This window comes from Meriones unguiculatus, chromosome 7 (genome assembly GCF_030254825.1).
Source record: "Meriones unguiculatus strain TT.TT164.6M chromosome 7, Bangor_MerUng_6.1, whole genome shotgun sequence".
In the NCBI taxonomy this organism is placed as follows: Eukaryota; Metazoa; Chordata; class Mammalia; order Rodentia; family Muridae; genus Meriones; species Meriones unguiculatus.
In genome coordinates, this window is record NC_083355.1 from 23936880 (window position 1) to 23959520 (window position 22641).

The 22641-nt window shown below is 46.8% G+C and overlaps 1 protein-coding gene across 1 annotated transcript in view; it reads left to right on the forward strand.

The window, feature by feature from the left end:
* Positions 1 to 6926: 6926 nt before the first annotated feature.
* Kpnb1 (karyopherin subunit beta 1) overlaps positions 6927 to 22641 on the forward strand; it is a 28137-nt gene continuing 12422 nt past the window's right edge. The window contains exons 1-11 of the mRNA XM_021641965.2: positions 6927 to 7265; positions 7363 to 7421; positions 9222 to 9404; positions 13128 to 13328; positions 14232 to 14384; positions 15867 to 15926; positions 16421 to 16510; positions 17186 to 17296; positions 18656 to 18757; positions 20592 to 20816; positions 22185 to 22376. Coding sequence (XP_021497640.1) covers positions 7226 to 7265; positions 7363 to 7421; positions 9222 to 9404; positions 13128 to 13328; positions 14232 to 14384; positions 15867 to 15926; positions 16421 to 16510; positions 17186 to 17296; positions 18656 to 18757; positions 20592 to 20816; positions 22185 to 22376 — 1416 coding nt within the window. The 5' untranslated portion in view covers positions 6927 to 7225. The remainder of the gene's footprint in view (positions 7266 to 7362; positions 7422 to 9221; positions 9405 to 13127; positions 13329 to 14231; positions 14385 to 15866; positions 15927 to 16420; positions 16511 to 17185; positions 17297 to 18655; positions 18758 to 20591; positions 20817 to 22184; positions 22377 to 22641) is intronic.

Below are 22641 nucleotides of genomic sequence, written 5' to 3' on the forward strand. Positions count from 1 at the left end.
GCTATGTAAACCAGGCTGGCCTTGAACTCACAGAAATCCTCCTGCGTCTGCCTCCCAATTGCTGAGACTAAACATATTTGCCACCATGTCTGGCTCTTTGTCAGTTTTTCATATCCTGGAGTCATAAATAAAATCAAGATTAGATTTTCTCAATGTCCTTCCATTCTCTCTCAGTGTGTGTTCTTCTAACAGTCATTTTATCTTATTTCTTGGATGCGTTACTTTCTTTTGTTATTAAATTTATTTACTCATGTGTCTGTGGTTGTCTGGGGCAAACTGAGGGACCTGGTTCTTTCCTTCCACTTCTTGGGTTCCAGGGATTGAATTCAGTGGGTTCGCCTGGGTAGCAAGCACCTTTACCTGATGAGCCATCCTGGCTCACTTCTGGCCTGTTTTCTAGACCTCCTGCCTGGCAAGTTACTACCCTGGGGATGTTCCTTCATTGTTATCTTGGGGACCTTTATTCTGACGTATGTATCCTATTTTCTGGACCATATGTCTTTTTCTTCTTTTAAATTATGGTTTTGCTTTTGTTCAGACGGGTCTCACTTTGTAGCTCAGGCTGGTCTTGCAACTCACTGTGTAGCCCAGGCTGGTTCAAACTCATGATAACACCCCTACATCTGCCTCCCTAATGCTGGTGCTACTGGACGACCCACCATGTCTGGCTGCCTTTCTGTTTTGCTTTATTTTCTGGCTTTAATGCATCACCTCCCCCAGCTGGCTCCAGAGAAATGATGTGTAGATAGGAAGTAAGAAGTTTCGGGTTTTAATTTCGTACGTCTGAAAATGTGCTTCCTCAACTGAATTGCTATATGGCTAATTTATAAGGACCTCTTTAGAGAGTCTCGCCATGATCTTCCAGCCCAGAAGCAGGAAGCATAGACCCTTTCCCATGGTTGTTCCTGTGACCTGCTTTTTCCCTCTGCACGTTAGGCTCCTTTTGGTTCGGAAATGTCATGGTGTTGCTGACTGCTTATGGCTCTTTTCAGCCTCTGGATCGTGTTCAAGGAGCCTTCCATTCTGGAAGTCTGTGATTCTGGGGTGGTTTCTTGAATTCTTCTGTCAAGGACTGCCTTCCCTCCTTCGCTCCTCCCTGGACTTCTCTGAATATTGGAACTACTGTGCTACCTTTCCCCACTACCACACCCCCACCCGCTGGGGTTCGGGCAGGATCTCCCTGAGTTGCCCTGGCTTGCTTCAGACTCATGAAGCCTTGAGCTCGGACTCAGGGGCAGCCTCTGTCTCAGCTCCTAAGTGCCAGGGTTAATCATGCGCTGCCACATCTAGCTTAATCCCGTGTGTGTGTGGTCGATGCAGAAGTGCTTACCCGTGTGGGCACAAGTAGAGGCCAGAGCTTCATGTCACGATGCCTTCCGTAATTTCATCTTCACCTTATTTTCTGAGACGCCGGCTAGACTCGCTGGCTGGACAGCCCCAGAGCTGCCTTCTCCCTGCAGTTCTGGAGCTACAGATAGGCGCCTACCATGCTCAGCTTTTTCGTAGGTGCTGGGGAATCTGAACGCAGGTCCTCATGTCATCTTGCCTACTTGTTTTGTTGTTTTTTGAGACAGGGTTTCTCTGTATAGCCAGGGCTGTCTTGGAACTCACTCTGGAGTCCAGGCTGGCCTCGAACTCACAGAGATCCACCTGCCTCTGCTTCTGAAGTGCTGGGATTAAATGAGTGTGCTACCACTGCCAGGTGCTTTTAAATTTTTTATTCCCTAATTTTTGTTTTGTTCTGTGCTTGAAGACAGTGTTCTACTGTGTATCCCAGACTAGTCTGGAGCTCAAGATTCTCTTTCATAAGCTTCAGGAGTAGCTGAGCTTGTACATCAGGGCTACCACATTGGGCTGGCAACTGCCGGATTTTATTTTTGTGTGTGCTGCACACACAAAATTGGTGGCCACCTTTAATCATTTTAAAACTTATTTATGTGTGTGTGTACCATTTGTGTGTGATGGCCTGAAGAGATCATCAGATTCCCTGGAGTTGGTGATACAGGCAGGTAGGAGACCCCCAACATGGGTGCTGGAATTCCAACTCTGGTCCTCTGCAAGAGCAGCAGCACTCTGCTGCCCTGAAGTACCTCTCTGGTCTTTTCTGCTCTGATTGATTGATTGATTGTTGAATGATAGTGTTTCTCATTGAAGCTAGCATCTAGAAATCCTCCTGCCTCCAGGTCCTCAGTGCTGGGGTTATGAGCACACCGCTGCACCTGGCCAGTTGACGTGCGTGTTGGGATTGAACTCAAACTATTGCTGGGGCAGCCAGCACTCTACCAACAGTCATCTCATTCCTTCTTGTTTGGGCACGGGGGCAGTCTTACTCTACAGCCCCGGCTGACTTCAAAAGCACTGCACAGTACAGACCGGCCTAGCATTCACAACAATCCTGCATCTGGCTACTGAGTTCTAGATCACCCTCCTGCACCACGAGGCCCTGGGCTTCCAACTGCAAGTCCTGTCTCTGCCTCCTGAGCAGTCTTCTCATCTGTAGAGCTTTCCAACATTCAGTGTGCCACAGACTTAGTCAGCTGTCTTTAGCAGCACACAGCAACTGGTCTGTGCCTTTTAACAGTGTGTGTGTTGGGAGGGGACATCGGAGGGGGCTACAGCTGGGATACAAAGTAAATTGTAATGTAAATAAATAAGAAAGTGTGTGTCTGTGACAGCAAGTTTGTGGAGGTCAGTGTACAACCTGTGGGAGTCGGTTCTTTCCTCCACCAAGGGGGCCCTAGCGTTCAAACTTAGGTTCTCAGGTTCTCAGGCTTTGAAGCATGTACCCACTGGGCAACCCGTGGGCCAAGCTTGTTTGTCCATTTATAACTGTGTCATCACATTCTCCTGCGCATATCTGTGGGCGGGGGGGAGGGGAAGCTGGAGAGATGGCTCAGTGGTTAAGAGCATGTACTGTTCTTCTAGGGGACCCAAGTCTGATTGCCTGCACCCACAGTGGGCAGCTCAGCTGCCTGTGACTCCAGCTTCAGGGGGTCCAATGCTTCTGTCCTCCAAGTGCCCTCTCTCCCATGTGCACACACCTATACCTGTACTGTGTGTGGGTGTGCACGCACGGCACGCATGTAGAGATGGATAGTCTGCGACCTTGTCTTCCAGCTAGTTTGAGACTCAGTCCCTGTTGTGTGTGTGGTCACCCTGTCCTCCTCCCCAGCTGCAAATGCCTGTCTAGCTGGCCCTCTGTCTTCTCTACTTCCTATTCCCCCATGGGAGTCCTGGACTTACACTCATGCTATCTGGCTCGTTCTGGAGACCTGAGCTCCGACCCTCCCACTAATGCTGCAAAGGCTGTCACACACCAAGCCCTTTCAAACACACTTAAAATGCTTGGGGAGTCATCAAATGTATTCCTGCACTTAAAAAATGTATTTCTGCTGGGAAGTCCTGGGGCATACCTTTAATCCCAGCACTTGTGGGGCAGAGGCAGGCAGATCTCTGAGTTTGAGGCCAGCCTGAGCTACAGACTGAGTTCCAGGACAGCCAGAGCTACGTGGCTACACCAAGAAACCCTGTCTCATACAACAAAAAACAAAAACAAATTTTCCTCCCTAACTGGCCCTATTATGACTGATGCCGAGGCAGAGTAGACTCAGCAAACTGCAGGAATTAGAGGATGTCTAAGGGATATTTCTCTGTGCAGCCTTGGCTGTTGTAGACTCATTTGTAGATCTGGCTGGCCTCAAACTCACAGAGATCCACCTGCCTCTGCCTTCTGAGTACTGAGATTAAAGACATGCATCACCACACTCAGCTATAAACCTTATTTTTAAGTGGCCAGAAGAGAACATTGGATCTTCTGGAACTGGAGTTACAGAAGGTTATAAACTATTGTGTGTGTGCTGGGAATTAAACCATGGTCCTCTGGAAAAGCAATCAGTGCTCTTAAACACTGAACCATCTCTCCAGTCAGGTTTTCTGTGTAGCCTTGGCTGCCCTGGACTCACTTTGCAGATCAGGCTGTCCTGGACTTGGGGGCTCTTCCAGCCTCTGCCTCCTGAGTGCTGGGATTATAGGCCTGTGCCACTTTGTCCTGCTTCAGTCCTGCTTTTTGACACAGGGTCTCATGTAACCCAGGTTAGCTAAGCAAAGATGACCTTGAGCTCTCCGATCCTTCTGTGTCTGCCTCTCCAAGTGCTGGGATTACAGGCAAGGAGCACTATGCCCAGTTAGTGCAGGGCTAGGGCTGGAGATTAGAGCCCGGGCTCAAAGCGATCGCGATCGTGGCTGGATCTGGGGTCAGTGTGGAGACTTGCCTCTGGACTGGTTTGTAAGGGTCTCCTGGACAGATTAACTGATGATGGGGAAGATTCTCCCCTAGAGTGCAGACTCTTCAGCCAAAAGTGGAAAGCAGGCCTGGTTTTGCCTGCCAGTCTCCATCCTCTGCTGGTCAGTGTATCTATCCGGTAGCTGCTGCCACTGCTGCCATCTTCCACTGATACTAAAACCAGCTTCTTTGCCCTTCCAACATGGATTGAAGATGAGCAGCCATCCAGGAATCCTCCAGGCTGTCAGCACTATACTGAGACTTAAGGCCTCTGTGGACTGAAAAAGCTACAAGGGAATGCTAAAACACTAGGCAAGTGCTATCCCAACTCACGTGCATTCCCTGCTTTCCCATCACTGATGTAAAGCCACACACACAGAGCAACCCTTCTAGTAGACGAGGTCAAAGAGTCGGGGTTAGGGAGTTGGCAAGACAGAGGAAACCAACTCGTTAAACTGAAACTTTCTATAACACAAAAAGGCCACCTTTTCTCTTAGGAATCACTTATGAAGGCACAGGACCAGCAAGGAGTGTGTGCACATGCTTGGATAATGAAGTGACTGCAGCAAGGATAATCCTGGCACTCAGGACCATGAGGAAGCCAGCCTGAGCTACACAGTGAGTTCTTGGCTAGTTACAGAAAGAGATCCTGTCTCAAAGAAGGAAAAAAGAACAAGTAACTGCTCGACACACAAACCTGAATAAATTCTAATGAAAACATTACAATAACTCATTTCCTGGGTGATCTTGGTGGCACATGCCTCTAATCCGATAATTTAGAAGGCAGAAGCAGGTGGCCTTGAACTCACAGAGATCCGCCTGCCTCTGCCCCACAGAGTGCTGGGATCACAGGGTTTCTTAGACAGGGTTTCTTTGAGTCCTGTCTGTCCTAGAACTTTTCTGTAGACCAGGCTGGACTCAGAAGATCCATTTGTCTCCACCTCCCAAGTGAGACCCTGTCTTAACAAAGGCAGTTCTGGGGAGGCAGAGGCAGCGGGATCCCTGGGGGTTTGAGGCTAGCTTCATCTACGAGGGAGTTCCAGGCCAGACAGGGCTACACAGAAACCATGTCTCCAAAGCCCCAAATCAAAACTATGCTTGCAAACTAACATTTTTTTTTTTTTCAAATCAGTTAGGGTGAGAGGTGAAAGTAAAAGTAACCAAAACGTATCATATGCATATATGAAGCTGCCAAAAAACAAACTGAAAAAACAATAAAAATACAAATTATGTGTTGGACAAGTGGGTCTGTCCTTCGAGGACACTAAATCCTTCCTGGTCCTTTCTATCTATCTAATCAATCATCTATCTATCTATCTTCCTCGACACAGGGTCTCTCTGTGTGTCCTGGACTTACTTTGTAGACCGGGCTGGCCCTGAACTCAGGGATCTGCTTGCCCCTACCTCACCGAGTGCTGGGACTACAGGTGTGGGCCACCACGCTCGGCTCGCCCGAGATTTTAAAAGGGTGACTAGTGTAGCGCATTTCCTTACAGGTTAACAATAGGTAGTCAAATTTACTAGCCACTAATCTGGGCCAACCTGCTCGTAAACCCCAAACTGCAGCCAGATATCCAACTGGGGAGGGCAAGGGAATACCAAGCGATTCCATGCGCCGCATTTTTATTTTGTTTGTTTTTGAAACAGCATCTCAGGACTGTGGCTCAGACCCCGGGATACCCGAGCGGCGGCGGTGCTGCCACGCCCAGTCCGTGCACGTGGCCTTCACAGCTCTCCCTAACGCACCTTTACCGTGCAAGTCTGAGCACCGAGGGTGTGCGGGGAAGCGGGCCGAGCCCGATCCCAGCTCGGGGCGAGTCTTTAACCCCGCCGTGTGACCTTGGCCACGCTCGACGCTCGCTCTGGGCTCCGGGTTCCAGCCCCGCGCGCGCTGGATGGGGGGGAAACCACGTGGTCCCCCACCCCCCCCGCCCGTCCACGCCTCGGCGGCTGGCCGACCTCGCCATGGCTGCCGCTTCCTGTGGGCGGCGGCGCAGGGTTTTAACGGTCCCCTCCTCCCCGCCCCCTGAGGGGCCCGCGAAATGCCCCTGGCACCGACGCCGCGGCGAGCGAGCGCTCTCCGCCGAGCCCGGGCCGCGCGCAGCTCCGCCCCTCTCCGGAGGCGTTCCCGTCGTGCCCCGCGGCCGCGCTCCCAGGAGCCCGGGAGCCTCCCGCCTTCGCGCGCGGCGACCCCGAACTTCTCTCCGCAGCTCTCCCGGCAGGCCCGTCCTATCAACGTCCTGCATTTTAGCCAATCGGGCGCGCTCGGAGCCTTTGCCTTCCGCCCACCCTCCTCCCCGCGCACACCCGGCCTGAGACCCAAGGCTTTCACCAGGCCAGGCCAATCAGCGGCCCGCGCCCGCCTGCCCCACCCCGATGTCCCGCCCCTCAGCCAATAGGCACTCCCCGTCCCGCTGCCCGCCCAGCCAACCGGGCCTTGAGGCCCGCGGACGAATGGGCGCGCGGCGGACCTTCAACGCTAACCTCCCAGCCAATGGGAGGCTCCGCGTGGCCGCGGCGGCAGCCAATGGCCGTGCAGCGCGGCGCTGCCGCGGAGAGGTCCGGCAGGAATATCCCTCCGCCTCCCTCCCTCAATCTCTCTCCCTCTCTGCGATCCGCCTCTCACTTACGGCCGCCCTTCCTTCTTTCTCCCTCCGCCGCCTGAGCACCAGCCGCGCTCCGAGCTGCCCCCGGGGTCCCTCCCCCACCGCCAGAGGAGCAGCTGCCGCCGCCTGGGCACCTTAGGAGGGCGGAAGGGACGAGAGTGGAGAGGAAGGGGAGCCGGAGCGCCTGCCCGGAGGCAGCCGGTGAATGGGCTTGTGGTGACCCCCACCCCCCACCCCACCCTCCCTTCCCACCCGACCCCCAACCCCCATCCCCAGTGGGAGCCGCCGCCCGAGAGGCCGGGCCGTCGTCTTGGGAGGAGCCGCCGTCACCTCCGCCATGGAGCTGATCACCATCCTCGAGAAGACCGTCTCTCCGGGTAGGACTCGGGGCCGGGGGTCGGGCTGAGGGGCCGGGGTGGGGGAGGGGGCGGCCCCCCTGACCCCGCCGCCTCTTCCCCTCCTTCCCCCCGGCAGATCGGCTGGAGCTGGAGGCAGCGCAGAAGTTCCTGGAGCGTGCGGCTGTGGAGAACCTGGTGCGTGCCGCCCCGCCGCGCCCCAGCCCGCCGCGGCCCCGGCCCCTGCGTGCGGCCCTTCCCGCCCTCCCGGAGGCCCAGGCCTCGGGAACCCACCCCGCCCCAGCTCGTCCCCCTTCCCCCCCGCCCGGTCCAACCTAACCCCGCCATCGGGAAGCCGGTGGGTGTGTCCCGCCCCGGGCCCCGCGCCTGGCCAATGGCGGGCCTCGCCGGGGGGACGGACGGCCAATCGCTGCACGTCCTGAGGGCGGCGGTGCGGCGGAGGGAGAAAGAGGGAGGGAAGGGAAGTTAGGTTGCATGGCGCTGCGTGTTCAGCAAGGGTGGGGGTTGGGGACCGGGCCTAGGGGCCATGTGGAAGCTCTGCGCCCTGCTGCCTGCCTTCTGCTGGCCGGGGCCGGCTTCTCCTTCCTGTCCCACCGCTCTTGGGGCTGTCTGCAACTACTTTTCGGAGCCTCACCGTCTCCGAACTCCCTTGCTCTGTGCTCATGGCCACGCCTGGCCCCCGACCACCTCTGGACCCATTGCCCCTGGTTTTTCCTTTTTGTGCCCTACTGTACCTATCCTGGGCTAAGTGCACACATGTTCTGTTTGGACTTGGTGTTATCAGAGACCTCATCCTTAGGATCCGAGGCTGGGGCTCATTGCTGAGATTGAGCGTGTTCCTTGATGAAATCACAGAGGGGTAACCCCGTTATTTCATTTTTTCGGATTTAAGTACATTAAAAAAAAAAAAAGACTGACCTTTGTATAGAAAAGTGGGGGATGACTGAGGCAGCCTGGTGCCAGAGTGCTTCTCCTCGCCTTTTAGGGGGATGGGGAACAGAGGCAAAGGTGGATGTAATTCAAGTCCTCTTGAAGGTAGTAAGAAAAAACTGTAACCAAATGTAGTTTTTTGTGACAGCTTGGCGAAGTAGTAACATCTCTAAAGTGACAAACCCGTTTATACAAATCAGCTTTTTTATTTTTTTTCTTCCTTCCTTTTTGGTACAGAGGTAAGCCACCACTTTTTAAGCATTTCCTCGTTAGTGTAGACTGAGAGTTCCATTCATGGTATATTCTTGTTCATGCTTTTGCTAATTTTCAAGAAGCCGGGTATCTTGCTCCTGACACTCGTCAGTGGCACATATTAAGACTTTGGGAATCGTTTCCTATGTCTGCTATTAAAAAGGAGACGATTTTTCTTGAGACAACTTGTCATTTTAAATTTTTATGTTTTTCCATTTCTGGATACTAGTTACCAGTTTTACTTTTGCTGAACATTGAGAAATAAAATGCAGAGGATTTTATACTTCCATCTCTTTTATATATATATATCTGTATATATATGTATATAACAGATATAAAAAGACCAGTTCTGTGGGATCATATGGCTGCCCTGACTTATTTTTGGCCTACTTTTTTTTAAGTATTTAAAATTTTTCTCCCTTTTCATTTAGCAAATTTGTAGTACTGGACATTCTTGTAGGTGCTTGGGGAAGCTTGCACTTAGGGTAACCCTCCTCCAGGTTGCTAAATGGGCTTTAATTCTGGGGAACTAATCAGAAGATTTGGGCACAAAGAATCTTGGTAGGAAGACACCATCCCTTCATATAGTAAGTAATTACTACATTGTTTAGTCTGGCCTAAAATTTTTGAACCCAGGTAAACCTCATGAGTGTTGAATCTAGGCAAGTAGATATTTCCTTCTTTTCTGAGAGATTTTGATTTGATCTAAATTTCTTTTGTATGTGTCTCAGTACCTTATAAGCAAGTGAAAGTTGATGAACTAACTACTCATTTACAAAAATATCATCTCTCCAGCCCACGTTTCTTGTGGAACTGTCCAGAGTGCTGGCAAATCCAGGAAACAGTCAGGTTGCCAGAGTTGCAGCTGGTCTACAGATCAAGAACTCTTTGACATCGAAAGATCCCGATATCAAGGCCCAGCACCAGCAGAGGTGGCTCGCCATTGATGCTAATGCTCGGCGGGAGGTCAAGAACTATGTAAGTGACTGTCATCTTGATGTCATCTGGCCTAAGGAATGTCTCCCGGGTCCTCGTTTTTTCCATGACTTACAGCTTGACAGTGAGAGGTTTCTGAGACAGACCTAAACCTTACCTGAAAGTAAAAACTTAGTTTGGTTAAAGTCTCAGTGTGGCAGTAGGTGTCTGGTGATGGGTTGAGTTTTGCTGTCTAGAGCGACCTGCAGCAGTTTGGGTCTCTTGGTAGATTTAGTCAGGTCTCTTGGTAGATTTCGAGATTTACAGGGTTTTGTGCTGTATATTACGGCCACCTAAGAAATTTCGATGATAACTATGTTTCCTTATGTGGGAGTTTAGCTTAGTGATAGAGGCTTCTGGCATCTGCAATGCCTCAGTTTCTCCTTAACACCATATAAGAGAAAGTATATTTGGAGTCTCTAGATTGAAGCTAGGGAATTTATTTTCCACACAGTCTCATGTAGCCCAGGCTAGCATCAAATTTCTGATCTTCTGTCTTCACTTCTCAGGTACTGGGATGATAGGCATGTGCCACCACGCTGTACTGTGTGTGATAAGGTGTTAGGTAGCCTGGCACAGCCTTGAATTTGCAATAAAGTAAAAATATCGAACCTTTCTACATTTACCCTGAATGCCGGGGTCAGGTAGTTCCCACCATGCCTGGATTTCCAGAGGCGTCTTAAAATATTTTTTATTTTATTTATGTGTGTCAATGTATGTTTTGGGAAGCCAGAAGAGGATGTTGGGTCCCCTGGAGCTGGAGTTACATTCCATTGTGAGCCGTCAGACAAAGGGTGCTGGGAATTGAACTCTGAGGTCCTTTGGGAGAGCCGGAAGTGTTAACTAACTGCTGAGCTGTCTCTCCAGCACAGTCAGTCTCAGGGGGGGCCAGTTCCTGTTCTTTGGTTTTTACATGATGCTGTGTAAAGACAAAGGGATAATGAAGTGATTTTGAATCTTTCAAGGGTCAAGAGTTCGCAGAAGGGGGACCTAAGGTGTGCACCACCATGCCTGGTCCTACTAATGTTTCTTTTATGTACTTAATTATGAAAAACTTTCTTGAGATCTCAACATTGTGAGAGAAATAATGAAATTTTAAGGAAAATAGAATGTTCTTCATTTTTTGTTTGTTTGTGTTTATTTTGGAGACAGGGTTTCTCTTGTAGTCCTAGTTGTCCTGGACTTGCTTTGTAGACCAGGCTGGGCTCACAGAGATCTGCCTGCTTCTGCCTCACCAGTGCTGGGACTAAAGGCGTGCACCACCAAGCTCAGCTTCTTTGCTGTTTTTGTATTATGGCATTTTTGTGAGGTTTTTTTATTGAATTAGAAAGCCCAGGATTCAAAAGTGCAGGTTTTTGGTTTTTGTTTTTAATTAGTAGTTATTTAGTGGCCTTTGTTGCGTGGATAAGGGCCAAAGGAAGCTGGGCAACTTAAACGGCTTTGTAGTCATAATTTATTCTGGGTATGTGAGGGGGAAATGAGAGGACTTTCTGTGTTTGTACTGTGGGCATCATAATTGCTGGATTTAGATGCCAGCTCTCGGCAGGTATGTCCTTTGAAGCAGGTGCTTCCCAAGTCGTGTGACCCTCCTTCCGTCTCCAGTCATGTTCTCATAGTGCCTGTTCCTTGACAGGCCAGTTAGAAGAACAGCTTACTTTGGATCTTCCCTTGGAGTCTATAAAGCTGTTTCTATCCAAATTGTTTCTGCTTGGAGATGACGTTTTTCTTTCTGTTTTTTTTTTTTTTTCTCCCCTTCTCGTTTATTTATTTTATTCATTTTACTTCCTTGTAGCGCCTCCCCTCTGACATTTTTCTTTAGTGTTGTTTTTAGACAGGGTTTCACTATGTTACTCTAGCCACCCTCAGGTGCACTATCTAGACCAGGTTGGCCTCAAACCTCCAAAGATCCGTCTGTTTCTGTTTCTCTGGTACTGGGATTAAAGGTGTGCACCACTCTGTCTAGCTATTAAATTATTTTTAGTTATACATGTGTGTGGCTGTGTGTGTGCTGTAGGGCAGGTGCCTATGGAGGATGAAGGTGTTGGATTCCCCCTGGAGCTGGAGTTACAGCTTCTGGTGAGCTGCTCAGTGTGGGAGTCAAGCTTGAGTTCTCTGCAAATGATGCATGCGCTTTTAATGGCTGAGCCATCTTTCCAACCTGTGTAATTGCATTTTAATCCCTTCCTCTTCTTAGCTGTTAGGCATAAATAAAATATAATTTATCACAGAAAAAAAATTTTTTTTTTAATCTTTGGAGCTGGGGGTCGTACACTGTGTTCCCAGCCTGGCTTCTACCACACGCATGACAGTCCTTACCTTTCCTTCTCTGATGCTGGGTGTCTGCACCCTGGGCTAGGACCTTAGTCAGATTGGGCGTCTCCCATTCAGCTCCTGAGGTTTTAGAGAGTTTACCTTGTTTTGCTTTTGTGGTTTTAAATCCCCACCCCACCCCCGCCCCGAGAGCCCTGATTGTTCTGGAACTCACTCTGTTGCCTAGGCTGGCCTTAAACTCATGGATCTTCCTGCCTCTGCCTCCCAGAGTGCTGAAATGACAGGCGTGCACCATCACACCCGGCTTCCTTTGTGATTTTGAGACGGGATATTACTGTGTAACCCAGTCTGGCCTTGGACTCATGTTTTTCCTGCCTCAGCCTTCTGAGTGCTAAGATAACAGGCATGAGCCAGGGTGTCCACCACTTAGTGTCTTTGACAGGCAGTTTTTGACATCCCTTTCAGCTTTACTTTTCCTAGAAAGCAAAACTTCCATTTAAGATCAAAATTATTTGTTGCTGGATGGAGGCTGGTAAAGATCACATACCATATATGAGAAAGAGTTCATAGTAGCTAATAGCTGCACTGCAGGGCAGTGAGTGTCCTGACCTAGTCAGCAGAGCTGTCCTGAATATCTGGCAGCTTTTCTTTGTCCTGTGTTCATGCCAGGAACAGTTAACTGTTTGCCTTTGAGTGGCCTGATGATTCTTAGTGAGTTCATGGTCTGAATTAGCTGATGGTGGTAATGGTTAACCCTGGGCAAACTGGCTTCTATCCTTTATCTGAATCTATGCCATCACGCTGTAGAACTGCTGTGTGGCTACTTTCCAAGGAGATGTGCTTAGTGGCAGATCCCCCTTTGGCATCACCGATTACTTCTTGGTGATGGCTACGACCAGTGTTTTGGTTCCTGGGCAGACAAAACTAATCCTGTGAGTGCAAGTTATATAATGGTTGAATCTTAGAATTTGGTAACATTTAAATGATGGTGTAAGGCAGTACTGGATTATCAGTGACTAGAAAGGAGGTTTGTTTGTGCTAGGTAGGAAAATCATTTCCTTGAGTCAGAGTAGATTAGTACTGGGAATTATGTTTAGCTGGGCGCTCCACAGCTACTCATTCCACAGCTCCACCTTCCTGTCCACAGACTGAGCATGTTCTTGTTACCACAAAGAACCCAGAAGATGGGTTTTGCTCTCATCTCTTGCCTTGCTTTTCAGTGCTACTTCTCCCTTTGAGTTTCTGACGAGTGCTGCAGTGCGATGAGTTGGGAAGAAGCCCTTTTAGCTTTGGGGAGGGATGGTTTTGCTGAAAGGTTCTAGAAGCTGGTACAATACTAGAGTGTTTTGTGGGGTGAGGCGATCAGACACGATGCAGTGTGTGGTGGTGGGTATAATATGCTTACGGGATGTTACAACTGTATGTCACTCCTTCCCCTCTCCCCCCCACCCCCAGGTTTTGCAGACTTTGGGCACAGAAACTTACCGGCCTAGTTCAGCTTCACAGTGTGTGGCTGGCATTGCTTGTGCAGAGATCCCGGTAAACCAGTGGCCAGAACTCATTCCTCAGCTGGTAGCCAATGTCACAAACCCCAACAGCACAGAGCATATGAAAGAGTCCACATTGGAAGCTATTGGTTACATTTGCCAAGATATAGTAAGTACTTGCTTACTGTTTCTAATTTCTGTACTTTGGTTCTTTGAGCTGTCACATGAGTGGTACTGATTCTTTGTCAGAAGATGGAAACACCAAGCTGCTGTGGTGCTATAAAGACAGGACTAACTCGGCTGGAGAGGTCATTCAGCAGTTAAGAGCATGGGCTGCTGTTCCAGAGGTCCTGAGTTCAATTCCCAGCACCCACGTGGTGCCACACAACCACCTGTAATGGAATCTGAGACCCTCTTCTGTCATGCAGGCTTACATACAAATAGAGCACTCATACTTATATACGCAAGTACATACATACATACATCTATCTGAATAAAAAGATAGGTATGCTTACTTTGGACCTGTATTCTCAAATTACTAAAGCTCTAAAGTGAGGAGCTTGGAGGTCACAGACTCAGAATGGGGCTGAGTTGGAGTATAGCTAAGATAGAGTGCCTCTCAACTGCTGGCTCAGTTCTTGGGTACCAGGAATGTTCTGTTGCCTTTTTTATTTATTGTATTTGTTCAGCCACTGGGACCTCATAAATCTTCCATGCAGCCCTCCTTGGACTGTTGCTGATGAGGTGTACTCCATAACATTTGACCTGAGCTTAAATCTCCTTGGTTGCTATACTCAGATCCTTTGCTGTTGTAAGGCTTTATTTTGTTTGGCACAGGTGGGAAAGCCCAGTACACTACTGCCTCTCTGTGTATGCAAAATGAGGAGAAAAAGCAGAGATGGAGCAGTAATGAGTCTGATTTGTTTGGGTTCAGTTTTGTGCTGTTCCGGGGTGCTTTGCAGAACTGTCCCAAATAGAAATATATGAGAAAAGGTCAAAGTCATGGACTCCTTTAAGTAGGTTTTATAACTTTAAAAGACTGCTGATCAGTATATTTCTCTGCTTGTTTTAGGACCCGGAGCAGCTACAGGATAAATCCAATGAGATCCTGACTGCCATAATACAGGGGATGAGGAAGGAAGAGCCCAGTAACAATGTGAAGCTGGCTGCTACCAATGCACTCCTGAACTCTCTGGAGTTCACCAAGGCAAACTTTGACAAAGAGGTTCGTTTTTCTGACGCATGATAACCTGTTTAGAGGATGAAGAATATATGACTTAAAACATTGGCTTTATTTTTTAAATTAGAAAGCTTTCATCTCCAGTCTAGTTGAGGTTTCTTGTGAGGTACCTCCATGAAGTATATGTTGATGAAATAGATTCGCCATGGTGACCATTTTTCAGTGTATGTCAGTTATTCAGTCTGCTACAGAGGCATTCTGTAATGTTTCATCTGGCAAAACTGACCTCATACCTAGTGGCTAACTCCATTTCTCCAGGCTCCAGCTGCCAGCACTCACAATTCTACTTTCAGTTCCTGTGAACTTGATTATTCTAGGTACCTCATATGAATACAAAAGTGGAGTCAGACTTCATTTGCGCTTTTAAGGCTTTGAGTTCGTTGTGAATGTGCATGGCATGTGGGGCGTGGCAGTCAGAGGGCAGACGACTTTAGAATTTGTTTCCCCTTCCCTCCTCCCTGTGGGTTTCAGGGGTTGAACCCTAGTCATCAGGCTTGCCATTAAGTGCCGTTATGCCCTGAGCCATCTTACCATCGTACTTGACTTTCTGTGTTAGGTTTGTTGATGGTAGGGGCTGCTTTTTGTTTTATTTTTTACTTAGCATAGTATCTTTAAGACTTACCCATTCAAGGCTGTTTTCCTTTCAAAGCTGGGTAGTAATAATAATTCATATGTATATACCATATTTTGTATGTCAAGCCACTTGTTTTGGGCTGCTTTTACCTGTTGGGTAGTTATTGTAATTTCTCTTGGTTTATTGTTTTATTTGAGATGGGGTTTCACTATGGGCCTGTTTGGCCTGCAATGCAAGAGAGTCACCTGTCCCCAGCTTCAGAGCAAACTAATTTTAATTGGTTCGGAAATCGAATTTTCCTTTTAGATCACAAATTATTTTTAGGAAAGCTAACAATGCAGTTCACTAGTTCTCCCTTTACCATGTTTGATGTGAATTTGTCAATTCGCAGAAAACAAATTTTGTCTCTGAAATCAAATGTTGTGGATATTGAGTTTTTCATTTTGAGTGACAGGGTCTCGCTCTGTAGCCCTGTGTTCACAATAGAACATGCTAGCCTCAAACTCAGAGATGACCCTGTCTTTGCCTCCAAGCATGTACCACCACTATGCCCTGCCAATCTTAAAATGTACATATGAGGAAAGGAGTTTTCCTACATTTTGGTTATTGGCTTTTCTTCTTTTTGCTAGCTGTTTAAACCTTGTGGCCTATGCCTTCTTGTCTCCTCTGATACCTTGTTTTGGTAAGGTCACCTTGGGTATTAAGAGATAAAAAGACCTCCTTAGAGGGGTCATAGTGAGGACACCACAGGCAAACTGCTTATAGCCCTGCTGCCTTAGGGGAGGGTGCTAGAGTGTTATAGGACTTGACAGGGTGACAGGTTTTCTCTGTAGCGTCTTGAAACCTTCCTACATGCAGTTAATGCATTCCTAATGCTCTTTACCTCTCTGCAGTCAGAACGGCACTTTATCATGCAAGTAGTCTGTGAAGCCACACAGTGTCCGGATACAAGGGTAAGTTAGTTGCTGTATGAAAATTATCTCTCCCTGCCTTCCTTGGAAAAGCTGACCCAGTTGGAAATTTAGGAAATCAATGAATTAAACACGGTTTGACTAATCTCATTAGTGAAAGTTTCTGCAGCATATGTGGAGACTACTACTTTCTTAAAGGCTGAAGAAGTTTTGCTCTCTCTTGCTGATTTAGTGCCATGAGTTGTTGCAGTGATTCTCTTCATTGTAGACATTGAAATGGTATTGCCATTGCTGTGACCTACACTTGACCCTGGAAGTTGGTGAAAGGACCAAGCCAGCCTTAGTGGGTTTAACCCATCTGTGGGCTTTCCAGGCATTGGAACATGGTGGGGGCCAGACTGCAAAGATAAGAGATATTGGAAATGGGGCGGACAGATTGATTTGGGTCAGACGACATTACTCAGGTACCTGTAGGCAGTAAATCCACCCCACAGACTTCTTATTCACATAGTAACCCTTTAACTTGTTCTTCAAAGGTACGAGTGGCTGCTTTACAGAATCTAGTGAAGATAATGTCATTGTATTACCAGTACATGGAGACATACATGGGTCCTGCCCTTTTTGCAGTAAGTATTTTATGTAATTTGAACTTGTAGCTGGTGGCAGGGTTCATTATTTTTAATTGCTGTTTTGTAATTATGTGGTTTTTGAAAACTTGATTTTATGAAGTCAGGAAAATTACTTGAGTGGACAGTGTGAGACATTGTTTCACACTGTAGTTGCAGTTGCTCTGGAGTTCACTGTGTAGTCCAGGTGGCCTCAAACTCAGAAGTCCTGATAAAGGCTGGGGTTACAGGTGTGAGCCCTACCGTGAATGCTAAGTTTAAGCTTATGTGCCAAGAAGACATGTGCTATATTTGGTTGTTAAAAGATACCTGTGTGTGTGTTTCTTTTTCTTTCCTGAGACAGGGTCTTTTTATGTAACGCTGGGTACAGTAGATCTTGCTCTGTAGATGAGGTTGGCCTAGAACTCAGCTGTCGCGAATCTATTCTTTTCTGCCTCCTGAGTACGGAGTGCTGGGATTAATTTAATTACAATAATTATGTTAAAGGCATGCATCCAGCTGTAAAAGATATTTTAACTAGTATTTTGCAAGTCGTTTGTTTCATATATCCGGTTAAACTTACCATAAATTTTATTTTTTTCATCTTGAAGTTTTGGCTAAAAGGTTGTCTGACTTGAGTTTGTACTGACTTGGGGTCTTCTGTCTGTGTCTTTTTTTTTTTTTTTTTCCTTTAAGATCACAATTGAAGCAATGAAAAGTGACATTGATGAGGTGGCTCTTCAAGGGATAGAATTTTGGTCCAATGTCTGTGATGAAGAAATGGATTTGGCCATTGAGGCTTCAGAGGTGAGCCTGGGGTGAGCCTCTCTGAGAAGAACCGCTTTTTTGCCAAGACTTGACACATTTCCTTTGTGGGTCTCGTCTTCTGGGATCTCTTCTGTTCTGACCAGGCGGCTATCCTGGGGATATAATGTTTTCTCTGCTAGCCAGATCCCCACTGCTCATGGTTTTGCCAGTTGCAGGTAGTCATACTGATAATTCTGCTGTGAACACAAGGGGGCAGCAGGGTGTAAGCTTACTGAAGTGGCAGCTGAGGTGGAATTTTTCCCTTTTGAAATCTTAATACAAGCCCAAGATGTAATTGACAACTTACTACCTCTGAAGAGTCATATATGGGAAAGGATATCTTTGACTTAACCCTCAACGCTGAAGCTTTCTTCCAGCAGTGCCAGTGTGTCCCAAAACAGCCTCCCCCACACCTTGTCTTTATGTAACGTGTGTGCATTTTTTTGAGCCAGAGGAACACTATATGTCAGGTTTTGTTGTTTTTTTAATGCACATTCCTGTGTGTGTAGAGACCAGAGAGCCTCAGGTACTATCTACCTTTTTTTTTTTTTTTTTTTGAGAAAAGGTACCATAGGACTTGGAGCTTGCTGATAAGCTGATAATGCTGGAAGCCAGTGAGACCAGGAACCCATCTGTGTCTGCACTGTATTTAGTGCTAGGCTTATGTTATAAACCTGCAAACCACATCTGGTTGTTTTTGGTTTATTTTGTGTTTGAAATAGGGTCTCATTATTACAGCTCTAGCTGTCCTGGAACCTGGAACTCAAGATAACCCCGCCTCTGCCTCCCGAGTGCTGTCATTAAAGACACGCTCCACAGTCTTCCAACACACAGTTGTTATTGGTTTGTTGTTTGTTTGTCTGTTTGTTTTTCTTGTGAGTTCTGGAGGTGGAATTCTAATCCTAAGTCAGGCATGTTACTGATCTGAGTTATCTTTCTAGCCCTAGATGTCAGGGGTTTTTTGGTTTTTGGTTTTCATGTATCAAAGAACGACCCTGAATTGCTGATCATCTTTCCCCATCTCCCCAGTGCTGGTATTATAGGCATGCCTCCACCATGCCTGGTTTGTGCAGTGTTGGGGATTAAAGCAAGGGCTTTGCACATGCTGGATAAGCACTCTAGCTGCTGAGCTTCAGCCCCAGTCCAAGACTCTAATTCTAAAGGTTGACTTGGTCCTTGAATATACAAGTATATAATGTATAGATTTGCATACTATAAATCTCACTTAAGTTGATAAAAGTGTAAGCAGCGTCTCCAAGTATCACAGCAGACATCACCATTAGCCTTCTGTGCCTGTTAGAGATCTCACTGTGGGCCTGCCCCATTTATAACAACTATTTACTTTGTGTTTCTCCTTAGGCAGCAGAACAAGGACGGCCTCCCGAGCACACCAGCAAATTTTATGCCAAGGGAGCACTACAGTATCTGGTGCCCATCCTCACACAGACGCTAACTAAACAGGTAAGCCTCGTGACTGGTGGTTCCATCTGCAACAGCTTCCATGGAGGACATTGGCAGCCATCTGATGTTGTGTTGTAGATGACTCAGGAGTACTTGAAATGAAACACTGAGTTGTATGTGAGGAGGGCTAGCCTGAGTATCTTAGAAGTCTTGGCTGTGAACAGATCTCACACTGCTCTTGATTTTTCAGAGTGCTACAGTACACTACTAGGGCATGTATTGTGTATAAGTTGTAAGAAAGACATTGTGGGCAGTGGTACAGCGCAGTAGTAGTAGGGGGCTTGCCTGACGTGTGTGTCTGTCTGTCTGTCTTACTTTCTTTTGTTTTTTTTCAAGACGGTTTCTCTGTGTACCTGGCTGTCCTAAACTCACTTTGTAGACCAGGTTGACCTCAAACTCACACTGATCCAACTGCCTCTACCTCCTGAGAGCTGGTATTAAAGGTGTGCACCACCATGCCTGGCTTGGTGATAAAGCTGATAAAGTTGGACACAAGTCATTCACACCTTAATAAAGGACTTTAATCCATGAACTAGGGACTGGGAATTTTAGCTCAATTGATAGAGTGCTGCCCACCATGTATTAGGTCTGGATTAGGTCTTCACCACATAAAACCAGGTGTTGCTGCGTTGTGTCTTTGATCCCAACACTCAGGAGGAGGAGGCAGGAGGATCAAAAATTCAAGGACATCCTTGGCTATATAGTGAATTTGAAGCTTCATGAGATCCTCTGTAAAACTAACACTTGAACGTAATCCACAGTCTTTAACATCAGTTATAGTCGAGGGATAAGTGTGCTCTGTTCTTGGCAAGAACCCACTTTGACTTTACGTACCACACTGGTGGCTTATGATTGCCTGTGACTCCAGCTCTAGGAAGACAGACCTAATGCTTCTGGCCTTCCTGTACAAGTGCATTTACATGTACACACATACTCATATATTTGTTTGTTTTGTTTGTTTTTTTGAGATAGAATTTCTCTGTATAGTCTTGGCTGTCCTGGGACTTGCTCTGTAGACCAGACTGGCCTCTAACTCGATCCTGCAATTAAAGGTGTGCACCAGCCAGGCGTGGGGTTGCACCTATAGTCCCACACATTGTGCCTCCACTCGGAGGCAGAGGTAGGAAAACCTCTTGAGTGGCCAGCCTGGTCTACACAGAGAAACCCTGTCTTAAAAAACAAAAACAAAACAAAACTGTGTGTGTGGACCACAAGTTTCTGTTTAAAAACAATAAATTGTAAAGGTTTGTTACATATCAAAATCAAAGGTGTCAGGAACATCTAAGGGACTTTTTTTTTTTTTTTTTAAGTTTTTTCAAGATAATTTTTCTGTGTAGCCATGGCTGTCCTGGTACTCCACCCTGAGTTGAAGTTTGGCCTTCAACTCAGATCCGCCTGCCTACCTCTGCTTCCCGAGTGGAGGCACAATGTGTTAATTTTCCCACTGTTCTTTTTGCTCTGTATTTCTTGGCATAGTGTATATGAAATATTGCTAAGGATCTGGCAGTGTCCTGAGGGAACACTGCTTGGGACTCTGAGCACTAGAAATACTTTGTAGGAATATAAGTGCTTTCAGGGGTGTACATGTTTCTCTCCACATAGCAGTCTCAGGTGTAAGTTAGGGATATGTTTGATTTGACAGCTTTAAGTTTTTTTTTTTTTTGAGTGTGTCTCTCCCCTGTATGTCTGTGTACCGCTTGTGTGTCTTTTACTCTTGGGATGTTATGTTTTATCTTATTCCCTGAACGTTAAGCTCTAATGATGCTTGGGAATAGATAGCCTTTTGAGTAAGTTCATGGAACAAAAACTTATCAATGCTGCATTGCTTCACCAGGATGAAAACGATGACGACGATGACTGGAACCCTTGCAAAGCAGCTGGGGTGTGCCTCATGCTTCTGTCCACCTGCTGTGAGGATGACATTGTGCCACATGTCCTTCCCTTTATTAAAGAGCACATCAAGAACCCTGACTGGCGGTACCGGGATGCAGCAGTGATGGCTTTTGGCAGTATCTTGGAAGGACCAGAGCCTAATCAGCTCAAACCATTAGTTATACAGGTAAAACCCAAGGAGTATTAGAGTTTAAGTGGGGTGAGAGTGCGTGTGTGTGTGTTTATGTGTATGTGTGTGTAACTGTAAGTAATCACTGACAAAGGTTATTTCCGCACAATTGAATGTTAGCTAGCGCAGACATAAAACCCATAACCTACATTCTCATGGTGACAGGCAGGTCAGGAGTCTAAGGCTGTAATTGGATAGTGCTGAGACCATTCTGTGCTGTGTGGTACCTTTCAGTAGAGTTACTCATTGTTAAGGGTAAAATATATTTAACTTTTTAAAATTAAGCCATGACTCAGAAACTTGAAAAAATAAAGAAAAAGCCAAGAAAAAAGTCAGCTTTAATATATTCTTAACCAAGAATGCTCTTAACTCAGCACATCTTTGCTTTCTGTGCTGTTTGGACAACAGGATGGAATTCTTACTGTGAAGTCTTATGGCTTGCTTTTTTTTTTTTTTTTTTTTTTTTTTAAATGCCACATTGTAAGTATTTTCCTCTTAATTTTTGAAGTGGACAGTCTCAACCTACATCTCAGGGTGGCCTTGAACTGGTGGCTTCTGCCTCAGCCTGTGAGTGCTGTAGTTACTAAGTATAAGCTGCCATACTCAGCTGGCTCCAGACTCCAGGCCTCGTCTCCATGCTCCATTGAGCCTTTCAAGTGAATGAGAATTACAGTTTCCAGTACTATCCATGTACCTTGTGGTTTTTGTTCTTGAGTGTTTTTGTTGTTGTTTTTAGGGTCTTGGTATGTCTGGCTGGCCTCAAATTAGTTATGCACCTGAGACTGGTCTTGAACTCCAGATCTCCCTGCCTCCATTCCCCAAGTATTGGGTATATAGGCTCACCCACATTCCCCATAATCTTTTGTGATAGTATTTGAACAAAAAACTATCACAAATAGTATTCTAGTCTTTGGACAATGTTGACATTCATATAATGAAATACGTTTGTTTTGCTGGTGTCGGTGATAGAATTCATCATAGTTTAACTTTGCATAAAGAAATGAGTCTTAATCCAGATATGGTGGTGTATGCCTTTAATCTCAGCAGAGGCAGGCAGATCGATGTGAGTTCAAATAGAATCTGTATTGGGATTTGGTGGAGGATTAAGAATTTTTATACTTTCTTTTGTCTGCTGGTCATATATTTTAAGTTAAAATCCTTCCATTGTTATATGGGGGCAGGGGTGGTTAATTTTAGATGGGATGGGGTCTTTGTAGCCAAGGATGGTCTTGAATGTAGACCCTCCTGTCTTCATCTTCCAAATACTGAAGTTATAGGCATAGGCCACAATGCCCATGAGTATTTCTTTCGAATAGTAGTCTGCGTTAATTAATTTGAGTTTGTTTTGCCTTCTTGCACTTTCAGGCTATGCCCACTCTAATAGAACTAATGAAAGACCCCAGTGTAGTTGTTCGAGACACAACGGCGTGGACCGTGGGCAGGATCTGCGAGCTGCTCCCTGAAGCTGCCATCAATGATGTGTACTTGGCACCCCTGCTGCAGTGTCTGATTGAAGGCCTCAGTGCTGAACCCAGAGTGGCTTCAAATGTGTGCTGGGTAAGAGATTTTCTTCCTGGTGAAGACAGGAGCTTGTCCTGAGCCATTGGGAAGAGAGGAGGTGTGGGAGAGAAAGGTACCTACCTCGTTGGAAGACTTGATCTGAGTTCCGTCTCTAATGTTTTCAGTTAAAATGTGGGGGGGTGTCAGCTGCAGAAGCCAGTGGGAACTGTTGGCTTACCTTGGTGGGTTCCCAGAGCACTTACAGCGGTCATGCAGCAGAGAGACTGTCTAGATTAGACAAGAAGTTTTGGTTAAAATGGAG